The sequence below is a fragment of the Lycorma delicatula genome, chromosome 1 (genome assembly GCF_047948215.1).
Source record: "Lycorma delicatula isolate Av1 chromosome 1, ASM4794821v1, whole genome shotgun sequence".
NCBI lineage: Eukaryota > Metazoa > Arthropoda > Insecta > Hemiptera > Fulgoridae > Lycorma > Lycorma delicatula.
In genome coordinates this window covers 194,871,575-194,883,987 of record NC_134455.1, presented here as the reverse complement: position 1 = coordinate 194,883,987, position 12,413 = coordinate 194,871,575, and the positions used below count along the sequence as shown (strand labels likewise).

At 26.4% G+C, this 12,413-nt stretch overlaps 1 protein-coding gene across 2 annotated transcripts in view; it reads left to right on the top strand.

The window, feature by feature from the left end:
- LOC142318240 (protein gooseberry-like) overlaps nt 1-12,413 on the top strand; it is a 128,784-nt gene that overhangs the window by 20,575 nt on the left and 95,796 nt on the right. For both annotated transcript variants that reach the window (XM_075354803.1, XM_075354802.1), the window contains exon 2: nt 9,793-10,106. In XM_075354803.1, the coding sequence (XP_075210918.1) occupies nt 9,793-10,106 (314 nt within the window). The remainder of the gene's footprint in view (nt 1-9,792; nt 10,107-12,413) is intronic.

The window sequence follows — 12,413 nt, the reverse complement described above, 5'->3', positions numbered from 1 at the left end:
ATATGTTTTACAGCCATAAGTAGAATAATTAATATTTATTGTTTATTAAAGGTAAAAAGAAAAAGAAAAAAATCGTTTTAGAGTACAAATTGTGGTGTAAAAATAAGCCCTTTTAGGTCTAATACTCGTATCATGAATTCAATGATACATTTACATTTTATCATGTAATTTAATAGGCGTACAAGGAAGTCATGTCATGTCCACATCCGATTTTTTTACCTTGTTAATTTACCTGTCTGTAACTACTTTTTTCCATTGCTGTTACTTGTTTACTATTGTTGTTTTAACGCTTTTATTGTTTGCGGTATTCTTGCATTGAATTTACTCATATTTCCTTATTTTGTCAGCCTTTTATTTATATTTCATTCGTTCGATTATCTGAAGACATTATGTTTAATCTTTCATTCGTTCGTTTATCTACCTGCTTTCATATGTGCATCAGGATCTTCTGTTTAATAAAAAAACATAGAGGGCAAGTTGAATGTGTTGGACATATGTGGTCCATAGATTTGTACAACTTCTAGAACCCAGTGACGATAACGGTTATGACATATTGAGTGTTTACTGGATATTAGTTATTACTATAAGTATGTTTGTTAACGTGAACGTTTACAGTTATTACAATCATTTATAGTTTTTTTTTTGTGGGAATTCATCATTGGATGGCCCTCTCTCAGGTGATATTTTGACGAATACTTTGTCAGGAGAAAGCGATTGTAAAGTTTTGTTCTACAAGAAAAAAAAAGGTAAATTATAACTTAATAACCCAATAAAAATTTAAATAAATTATATCTGTAAGAATTTCATTTGTTCAATGGAAGTTTGAAGCGTCATGATATTATGCTTTCTGAAAAAAAAAAAAATTACGGCTGCCGTTGAGTTAAATACAAAATAAATAACTCCGGCTCTCATTTTATTGCTTCTGTATTTACCGTAAAAAATTAACAGATGTTGATCAGTGCTTAATGACAGTCTTGATTTACGTTAATTATGTTAATTATACGATGAAGTTCTTTTAATAAACTGGAAAATTTAATTCTAATATACTCACATCGCTGCTGATATGACTTGCCGAATCCATTCGACTCATAGTTGCTGATTCTTAAATTTACGGACCTGAAACTAGCACGGAGAATAGTATTCAAAAGGTCAAGGTTTTGTGTTAACTTAGGAAGCACTCTGATATCACTAAGATCAGTCTCTAAAATTAAATATGAAGATATCATACTGGTAGTTATTTTCATTTGGGCAACCTTCACTTTTTTTGTCAAAAATTGACAAAAAAAATATCGTAAACAAATCGAAGAAAGAGACGAAATCGTTTGGCTCGTAAATTCTTTTGCTAATAATTTTTTTATTATGACCTTAATTACTTTTTTTTACAGCCTTCATAAAGAGGAGAAGTTTATTATTCAATCCTTTTTTTAATCTAAGAAACATTTGTAATGTATCCTGAAACCTTACTCTTCAACAAATTTTTATTTTAATCTGTTCTATTACTAAGTTCCACTGCATGTTTCTTCTAGATAACTTAGATAGAACATTTTTTAAACTTAAAGTTGTATATAGATAAAAATAATGTCTAGTTTTAACGATGATTTTTGTTTTCTTGACATCATTTTCGCAGTGGCTTGTTGTGTATTAATGATAAACTAGATAATATTCTGATATTGAAAGTATTTTAAAGAAAAATTTCAATAAATACAAACCTGTAAAAGTTTTATTAAAATGTAAAACACATTTCCTAATCCTAGAAAGTCTTAGCCCAAGCACAGTAACCGTCTATTTATGATATTTCTTCCAATTCCTTTCTTCATTTTTATGAACTAAGTTCCTTCTTTTGTGTTTCTTGCAAATAACTTTTTTTATAGCTGTCAGAGCTTTTTAAGGTAACAAACATTTCAAATAAAAATAAAACAAAAAATTTGTAACTTTAAAACTAAATCTTTCTGAGTTATTATTTCTGTCAAAGTTAATTGACAGATTTGGTACAGCTGCATATAACTTTGCCTAACTTGTTATGTAATTATTAAAAAATAAATATTTCTTTACAGTTTTTTTTTTTTTAGGATATATCCTACGGACTGTTGAAATAAACAATGTAGATTCCATTCGTAATTAATAGCGGGTTAAACGAAACTATTTTTTTTTTTTTAAGACAATTTAAAAACTTTTGAATTCAATTTTTATTTTCCTTTTGTGAGGCACCAATTAAAAAATGCTGCAATATATTCTTTTCTTTTAAGCAGTACAAAATTTTAATGCTGTTTTGTGCCTGAATGTTATTGGCAAGTGATGACAAGGAGCAACCTTGAATGTTTGTAAGTATAGTGCTTTAAATATTACAGTACTTCGAAAAATATATCTTGAAATCTAATGAGGAAAGGTCATTTTACCAGGAGACATTGACTACTTTGCAAGTACTGAATTAAATATTTTTGGAAGAACGTTTATAAATATTATTATCATTTAGACAATATACTAAAAATAATTACTACCGATTCTACGTAGAAAGTATTTAGGTAATTATTAGTTCTAAAAATAATTTTAAATACATTTTTTGTTTTATTTTGAAAAATATTATTAAATTTATTTTAATGAAACAGCTGTTTTCCGGGATTTCAAGAAAAATATATACAAATATGGGTGAACAATAAATTACAAAGCCAACTACTACGGAAGAATATATTATTTTTAAAATTAATTTTCATTACATGATTAGTTAATAAATGAAATCTAGTAAATACGAGGAAAAATCCATTTATTCATTAAAAATTAATTCTTTATTAATTTTCAAAAGTAATCGTGTATATCCTACGGTTAGGCTTATTAAAGTCGGTTTTCTGTAACCAATCTATCATTATTCATAATAATCTTTACTTGTATATTTCGTATTTATTCGCTCGCGTTCATCAGCGACTAATTTTTTTTTCTTTTTGCCATTCAATACACATTAAATGATACATATCATACGGTGCTGAATTTATTTTAAGTATTTGTAAGAGGAAAAAACCATGCTGGTTTTTATAGTCTAGACTGCAAACCCTTCGAATTCTTTACTAAAACTATTGATTGATGTTCCTTTAAGAAACATAATGCAATTAATGAAAATTGTCTAATTTAAATGTTTTCATTTAAATAACATTTATGTTGATCCTCTGAAATCTACTTATTTGAAAAATATTTATTCAAGTAAATGTTATTAATTTTTCAATCATTAACATTAATTTTCAAATGGATACTGGCCACATTTTATTATTATAATTATTGTGCGTAATAAAATAAACTGGTTATTTGCCCGTTTGTAACTGTGTGGATGTAAAATTAATTTTTTTTAATTTGCAGGATTTTAAAATTTATTATATTTTTATAAAAATTGACATTAAAATAAAATTATAATTTTTTTTTAATTAAAAAAAGAATTTTTTAATTAAAAAAAAAATGATGTAGCATAAAATACAAAACAAATTCAAAAAGAGAATTTTGACATTTAATGCATAAGTTTCTCTAAAAAAGTTGTTTTTCTAATTTATTTTAATAAATGGATGGTGTGCGACTGAAATTTTAAATGTGATATATTTGGAAAAAGCTTAAAATTGCGAAAGGTTGTATGTGTAGTATATTATGTAATTGAATAAACGAAAAGTTAGTGCCTTAAGAAAGGGAAAATTATTTTGATTATAATGTTATGCAGTGCTTATATTATATATATTCATTTTTTTTTTCAGTTAATATTTAAAAATAAAAAGGCCCTTAATGTGTTTCTAAGTTTTAAAGTAAAAATGTTAATAACCTATTTTATGCTCTACTCGAAAATTAACTATTTCTTAAAAATATCCAATAGTAAGCATAACTTTTATCGTTATAATTTTACAAACTTTTTACCAATTTTTTTTAATAAATCCAGAGGTTAGCTCCAATAATTTAACGTTTATGTTTAATAAAACGACAAATTTCCTTTATTTAATGTTTTTTTTTTAAATCAATATTTTGTTATATTAATTTTGTGATTCTTATATAATTCTTTAAGGGAATGGGAATTTGCGACAGTCATAATCAATTAAAATAAGTGGATTTTTTTTGTAAGTACGGTACAAAATATTAGTTTTAAAATTATAAGGTTGCTATTACGTAGTGAGATTTTATAAAATAAATAAAAAATTCGCTGATACGGTAAAAAATTTTGTGCTTTTTTCTGTTCATTAAAGTTCTTTTTAATAAGATTGGAAACTTTATTTATGACTGGTAATAAATATGTAAGCAAATATTTAAATAACATTTATTTTGGAGCGCGTTGTTTATTTTTAATTTTTATAGTTAATAAAAATAAAAATTATCTCTTCAGATATCTGAACGTGTTAAATTATTAATAATTTATACGAATTATTATTTATAATTTTGGAAGTGACAAGAAGAAATTCTATGATTATAAAAAATTATTTAAGTAGGTACTAGATTAGTGGGTCTTTGAATGTTGCGGTCATAATTCGGATAATAATTATTAATGAGAAAGCATGAAAGAACGATTGACGGAGAATTGTGGCGAAGGAAGAGTCGGACACGTTGATCCATCCTGCTGAGGCAAGCAGGACAGCCTCTAATTTACAAGTGGAAGACTAGCTGTGTAAGTATATTATGAGGAAGGTATAACACCTAGAATTAAGAGGAAACATCAAAGAACGCCGCGTGTCCCGTGGGGGCGGTGCTCGTCTTAATGATTCTGATGACTGGGGACCCCGTAAAACCGTGTAATTCGCGCACATTCCGACCCACATCCTTCCCAAAAATTATAATATCCCCCTTCCCGTATTTTACATCGGTTTACAAATATATAGTCGCTTTCTTTCTTACCATCAGAAAAAAATAAAGATAGAAAAATCTATGAAACGTCACATAAGTTATGTTTTATGACGTTGCTCCTATTCACACTTAACCTATTTAATTTTGTTTTTAAATTACAATTTTTTTTTATAATTGAAATTAAATTTGACTTTATGATTCGTATTATTAATAAAGCGTTAAAGAATCAATTTTATCATAATATATCTTAATATTAATATTACAATTATTATTTAAAAATAAGTAAAGTTAACTTTCAGATTCTAATACGATATTAAATTATATTCAAATAAGTAAGCTTACGCATATATTTTCATTCTAACTGTTTTTAAAAATAACTTATTACATTTTTTATTATATAATTATTTTTGTATAAGTATTTTTGATCTTGGTTCTGAAACAATAATTAAAATTCAGTAATTTTGTTTAGTGTTGAGATACGTTATACGAACGCCAATGAACTAATTAAAATGACAACATGGATATTTAAGAGTAACTTAACTGTACCGATCCTTTAACTGAATCGAGTCCCTTTAGCATCACAGAACTCCTATCTTAAACAGTCAGCTACTTACATAATTTCATGTTAACTATTTTTTTTAACTAATGGACAAGTAACAAATTTCATCTTATGACAGGTAGAATACACTACTTTTTTCATTGTAAATAACCTTGGTAAAAACCATTTGTCCTATCTGCGGTTCGGTTTTCGTTAGCGTTAAGATATATTACTCGTATATTAATTTACGGCTAACAGGACCCGGTTTAAATTAAAAAAAAAAAGTTTGGTTATTTTTATAAACTAGACGGTCTTCAATAGTCGATTGCGAAGCTTTGTAATAACATGAAAAAAACTAATTTTGATAAAAAAAAGTGCAAAAATTTTTTCTTTCATTTGACCATTTTCTACCTTAAAATTTGTTAATTTTTTTAAACTTCTGTTTCCACTATTTACTTTATCAGATTCTTAGATAATATTTTCTGAATTATTCTTGGCATAGTATTAATTATATTGATATCTTGGAATGAATAACAATTTTTCTAGCTCTCAGTTAAATAAATGTCTGTTATCGTTGATTCATTTAAATCGACGTGTTTTTTTATAGCTTCTTAATAAAATTGTTAATAGATAGATAGATGAATTCTTAGATAAAATTATTAGACGTATCGAAAAACGACCATGTTAGGTTATAGATTACCTTACGCGAGTCACAGACTACTCTCAAACCGGCTAAGCCGTTCTTAAAAATAATAGGCTTCTCATGCAAGGACTATTTGGTGGGTAAGGAATGAAGTGGCTTCCCTTCACTTTTTTCATTGTCCTAATCACAGTCCCAGAAAGCAAAGCCCGATAAATAAATCGAAGGTGATACTCACCACTTTCATCTGCATACTACAAATATTATGATAAAATGCATAGGATTTTACAGAGAAAGAGTCTGACTGCTGCTTCTTGTAATTCAAAATATTTAAATCCATTGGAGATATAAAAAAAAATTGGATAATAATAATAATAGTAAAAATAATAATGATAAAGTGTTTTATTGAATAAAAATCACATATTATAAAACAAAACAGACACTGGAAGCAGTAATCATGGTCGTTCGACGGTCTAAGGAATAGCAACAATATTATACAAAATGAAAATGCGGAAAAAAGGTAAATAAAAAAAAATAAATATAATACAAAAAGGAAATATATACTTTATTACAGTTATAATACTATATTAATAAATAAATTCTTGTCTATAATTTTACTTGTACTACCAAGTCTCTTTTCATTATCTACTTAGGACAACACAAAGTATTCATTAAAGATAAAAAAAAAATAAAAAATAATAATACTTTAATAGTTTGATTTAAGTAAAAAGAAAATAAACGGTAAGTACATAAATGAGAAATAAATTTGTACTACAATAGCAATCTATTTAGCCTATTAATATCTGTACTGCAGCAAAATAAAATTAATAGTAATATTCTTGAATTAAAATGTATTTATAGCGGCTGGTCTCTTTACATTACGCGTTTAAAACAAACAAATTTTTCCATTGAATATACAATTTAATACGAAAATAATTAAAACAGAGCTATCAAAACCCATAGAATTGGTCTAGTGGTAGAACTCATCGTCGTAAATCAGCTGATTTTGAAGCCGAGAGTTCTAAAGTTCAATACCTAAAAAGATTAGTTGCTTTTATTCTGATTTGAATACTAGATATACTCGGATGAATACTACCGGTATTCTTGGGTGGTTGGATTTTAATTAACCATACGTTTCAGGAATGGTTGGCCTGAATTTGTTCAAGACTAAATGTTTACCGGTAAATTCAGTTCAATAGTGATGAGTCTAATACCTTTAATTGTTGATGCGACAATAAATAAAAATATTATAAAAATTTAAAAAAAATATGTTTCAAATATGGGTAAATAAAACTTAAAATTCTGCTACAATAATGCTGTAAAATTAATTTATAGATTACATTCTTCAATTTTACTGTATTCATATTGCAAAGAATTATAAAATATTTATCCAATTAAAATTTATAAAATAATAAAAAATTATAATTTCAATAATATTTACTGTATTGGACGAATATTGTTAATATAACTTTTCGCCACTAATGTCAAACGTCTTTACTATGCAAAGTGCGTAATAATATATCTAAAATAAATTTCAGTAGTCCTAATTCCTTTGGTAGTGTGATTTTATTTTCAGATTCTTTCCTGATATTGTGTATATATATATATATGATTTCATTTCTTCTGAAAACCGTAAAAAAATTAATAAATTTTTTTACGTTATTATTATTTTTGAATGTTTTATTTAATTGTAAAGAAGTTTTATAATTAAAAAAGGTTCATGAACATTATTAAAATCATAGTGAATTCAATTCAAAATTTAACAATATATTGTCGGATCGAAAGATAGATTTAAAAGATAACTTAAATTTTCCACTCTAACCTAAACCATTATCTTTCCTCACTATATTTATTTCAAGATGAAATTATTTACGAGAAAAAATTATTTCATCCATTCAATAAAACGATCTGTATTAATAACAACTTTGTTTTTATTAATTAATATTTATTCGGTATAGTTCTAGGCGTATGTATAATTATCAGACTCGTTTTCTAAAACGGAATATATTTTTCAGGTGATCTCACACAAAAAACAATTGATTTAATATGTTAATTTAAAGAAAAAGATTGAGCATTAAACTTAATTACGTGTAGTTTCGATTTTAAGCGATCTAGATGTTACCTGTGTTTTGCAACGGAACTTTTCTTCAGTTAATAAAAAATTTATTTCAAAAATTTAATAGGTAAGGTGTAGAATAAGCTGACAAATTCTTTAAATATTATTATTGTAACGTGTAAAAAATTATTTCTTACTTTTTTCGTAATAGTTATAAGAATAATCATAATACTATCTTTCAATGAAATATTACTATATACCATAGAGATAGACTAATAGGACTATTGTACTGTGCATTATAGACTTGTTCTGAATAAAAGAAAACTATTTTATGTATTATAAACTCGAAATGTTATTATTACTTATTTTTCTTTTAATAAACACAAACGTTTATACTCTTACTTTCAAAAATAAGTGTTACAGCCACAGTTACAACCAGGCTTGTTTATGTATATCTCAATTATAATCAGAAAAGTAAATTAATTATTTTGGAGTCACCTAAATTTTTCTATTACTATAATACCAAAATTATATAGACAGAAAAATTAGTCTTTTCTGGCTGAAAGCAGAAGAAAACTGTAGAATACAATATCAAATATATTTTTCGTTCAGCTTTGTTACACTTTTGTGTATAAGAATAGTTTACAGAAACACTTGAACAAGCGAACAAAATGTTATGGTATGAAACAATTGAGGGCCGATCGTCATTCAAAATAAAACTTTGAATTCACGTGGTAAAAAGACGATGATTTTCCACTAAATTGGAGAAGAAAAGATAAATACTGAAGTGATCTTTTATTCTCTTTATACTGGTTGTGTGTTGTACATGCCGCTCCGTGGAGGGTCTTTCAAACGGTTGACCGACAAGGAAATCCTATTGCGCCCTTACACCGATTTCATTTCCATTTGTATAACCCGTAGATTTTATTCAATTTCACTTATTTAATTGATGGTCATCGCTTTTGATCTTTTATTCGAGTAAATAAATTTTCTTTTTTATAAATAAAGAATATAAAAGCATTATTATAGAACGCTAACCCGAGGAGTAATCTTTGTACGAATAATTATTTACGGTTCTCTCCCCTAATACTAAAAATGGTGCATTTGTAACTACAAACAAGTAAATAAGTTCTTTTTGTAATTAATCAGACTACGCGTTTCAATCTCTACTTAGTCTAAATTTCTTCAATTTTTTACTCATATTTCATTTATTTCTCTCCAACTTCCTAAATTAAAAAAAAAAATGTTAGGACTTTCTTCTAATATTTGTTTGTGCTTTATGTAGTTGATATTTCCTAACAATAAGAGATACACCTTTGGAATAAGAATAAGGTAAGGTATAATGATTAGATGGTGATACTGGTACAAATAATCAACGATTATAAAATGATGGAGAACAGGTGATGAAAAAACACAAAAAAAGATCTAGTTAACAACAGAAGCAGGTAAACGTTTTATAATTTATGATATGAGTTCAGCTTATTCATCGTTTAAAATTTATCATATAAATAAAACAATAAAAACATGAATTGCTTAAGTCAGATTTATTTAAAATAAATGAAAGTGAAAATTATGTTTTGGTGTCTTTAATCGTTTAATCAATAAAATTCTTTCTTAGTTGCACTCACATTTCATTTTTTTCTTCCAAGCTAAATATCACCTGTGGAATAAAAATACAAATTATAAATATTCCTTTTTTTGATAATTTTAAATTTCCTTAAGATAAACCAAATGAAAATATAATGTTCTATTTTTCAGGACAAGGACGTGTTAATCAACTTGGTGGTGTTTTTATAAACGGTCGGCCTCTACCGAACCATATTAGATTAAAGATAGTCGAAATGGCTGCGGCTGGTGTTAGACCTTGTGTTATATCCCGTCAACTTCGAGTATCGCACGGCTGTGTATCAAAGATTTTGAATCGATACCAAGAGACTGGCAGTATTAGACCGGGAGTTATCGGTGGAAGTAAACCAAGAGTGGCTACACCGGATGTTGAACGACGAATTGAAGAATATAAAAAAGCAAATCCGGGGATATTTTCGTGGGAAATCCGGGATCGTCTTGTAAAGGTCAGTCTTATTTTTTTCATATAGCTTAAAGCTAAATTATATAAATAGATTAACAATTTTTTTTTGTTTTTTTTTCTTCTAAGAAATAAGATTACAAATTAAGAATATTTATTTCCATCTGCATTTTTAAACTTAAAATTCTACTGTTATTCTTACACTAAAATAGTTTAAATTAATGGTAAACTACTGAAATTAAGGAAAAATATTACGTTATCAGGAAAAAGGATTCCGAAAAATTATAAGCACAAATATTCATTTATATAGATAAAAAAATAAACAAAACCCGCTGATCTAAGTTGCTCTCATTTAGCTATTCTATTTAATTGAGTAGATTTTATTGAATAAACGGAGAGAATTTTTAAATTAATCCGAAATCAATCTAAACATGATATTTGAATCTAATTCAATGAGAGTAGTTCTTTGAATTAAACACTGAGAAAGGTTTAGAGCTTAAACCTCTCTAAGATAGAGGATTTTCTTGATAGCGATGCAAGTAAAAAAAAAATATATATCTACAAAAAATTATAGAGCTGATCCTTTGTATAAACAACCGATATCCTAAATTTTAGCGACCACTTTTGTGATGCTTCCTCCACAATTTTACAGTTAAGTACAATTCTATATCTACTACGAAGAAGAAATTAGATTTACATTTGTTAATCAAATAAACTAAAAACCAGTTGTTTTATTTAAGTACCTTAAACTTTAGTAATGCTATTTCTCTTAGTATTCCCAAATATTTATAAATGTTTTAGACTTCAAAATTACGGAGAACGAAAAAACATATACAGTACTACATAGAATTTACCAGACTATATAAAAGTTTAGATATTTCGTACAAAAAATGTACGAAAGTATAAAAAGAAATGTTACAATTCTGTATAAACATTTTGACTTGTATTATATTCAATGTTTAACTATGCTATTAATCAATAATATTATAATACAGAGTCTTCCAAAAATTAAAATTTAAAAACATTAAAAATTAATACATAATTAAAATAATGAGAAAGGTTCAGTTATCATGGATCCAGCAACGCTTTCTTTTCGAATTACGGCAAAAAAAAATTCCCTTTTATTTTGGTCTCAAAAGTAAAACAATGCGGTACTGCATTTACATGAACGCAATTTACAAGGTTAAATTTATGATTTTAGATGTAATTTTACCTAAAGAATTAAAAACTCACTAGTTTTTAATTCTTAATTAATTCTTTAATTTAATTCTTAATTCGTAAGGTTATATTTCGAGGAATTCCAGTGAAATATTCTAAAAAAATTGCCAAAAAATGCGCATTTTTCAGGTTTTTTGTGAAAAAACTGTTACACAAAATTGCTGGAAATAAAAAAAAGGTTTTGCTTCAAACCTAGTAAAATATTTAATTCTTAAATCAAAAAATTAACGAATAAAAATTTAACACATTTGTGTAATTAAAAAGTTACAGGACACATTAAGATGAAAAAAATTTCACAGTGATAAAATTGCGAAAAATTACATTTTTTTAATCCTTTTACAAAATATTACAGGGATTTCTCAAGAAATATTCACTACGCTGGGACCATTTTAAAAAAAAATTTATATTAAGTTATATCCAAATTTAGCCTTATAAATTATTTTGCATGAACACAGTATGAAAACTCATTTCCTTTTTTGACCACAATAAGAGAAAAATGTTTCACTTTCTCGAACTTGAAAACAAATTATTTCCATACTCACGATTACAGAAACTATTTTTGCTATTTTAATCAAAGGAACGCCTGTAAAGTCTACCAAGAATATCCTGCAGTGGTTTATATTTACTACTACTACAAATATCCATTTTATATTTTCATTAAAATGAGTATTTCGGAATATAACAGTAATATCATACCTTCTTTCCAAAAAAATAATTATTTAGATTTAAAAATAAAGCGATATTTTCAAGAGACTGTCTTCACTACAAGGACATAATTTAAAATTTTTATTGTTAACTGTACTGTCTTCAAAATACAAAAAATATAGTCTATGTAATCCATTTTCATGTTTACTTCAAACACGGTTATTATTACGAGCAAATACGATTCACATATTTATTCCAAAAAAAATATTTTTCATTTTTTAAAAGCTTTTATTTAACTCGCTTTAGGAATAATCAAATCTTGCAACTGCTACATCTTTTGATCTATCGTATGATAATCAATGAAATTTGGTACACGTATGTAACTTCAATGACAATACAGCACTACGGTGTCGGAATTTGATACGACCTACCCCCACGCGCCCACGCGCTACCCCTACGCTAAATTCATGGATTTAGTTGAAAATTTTCA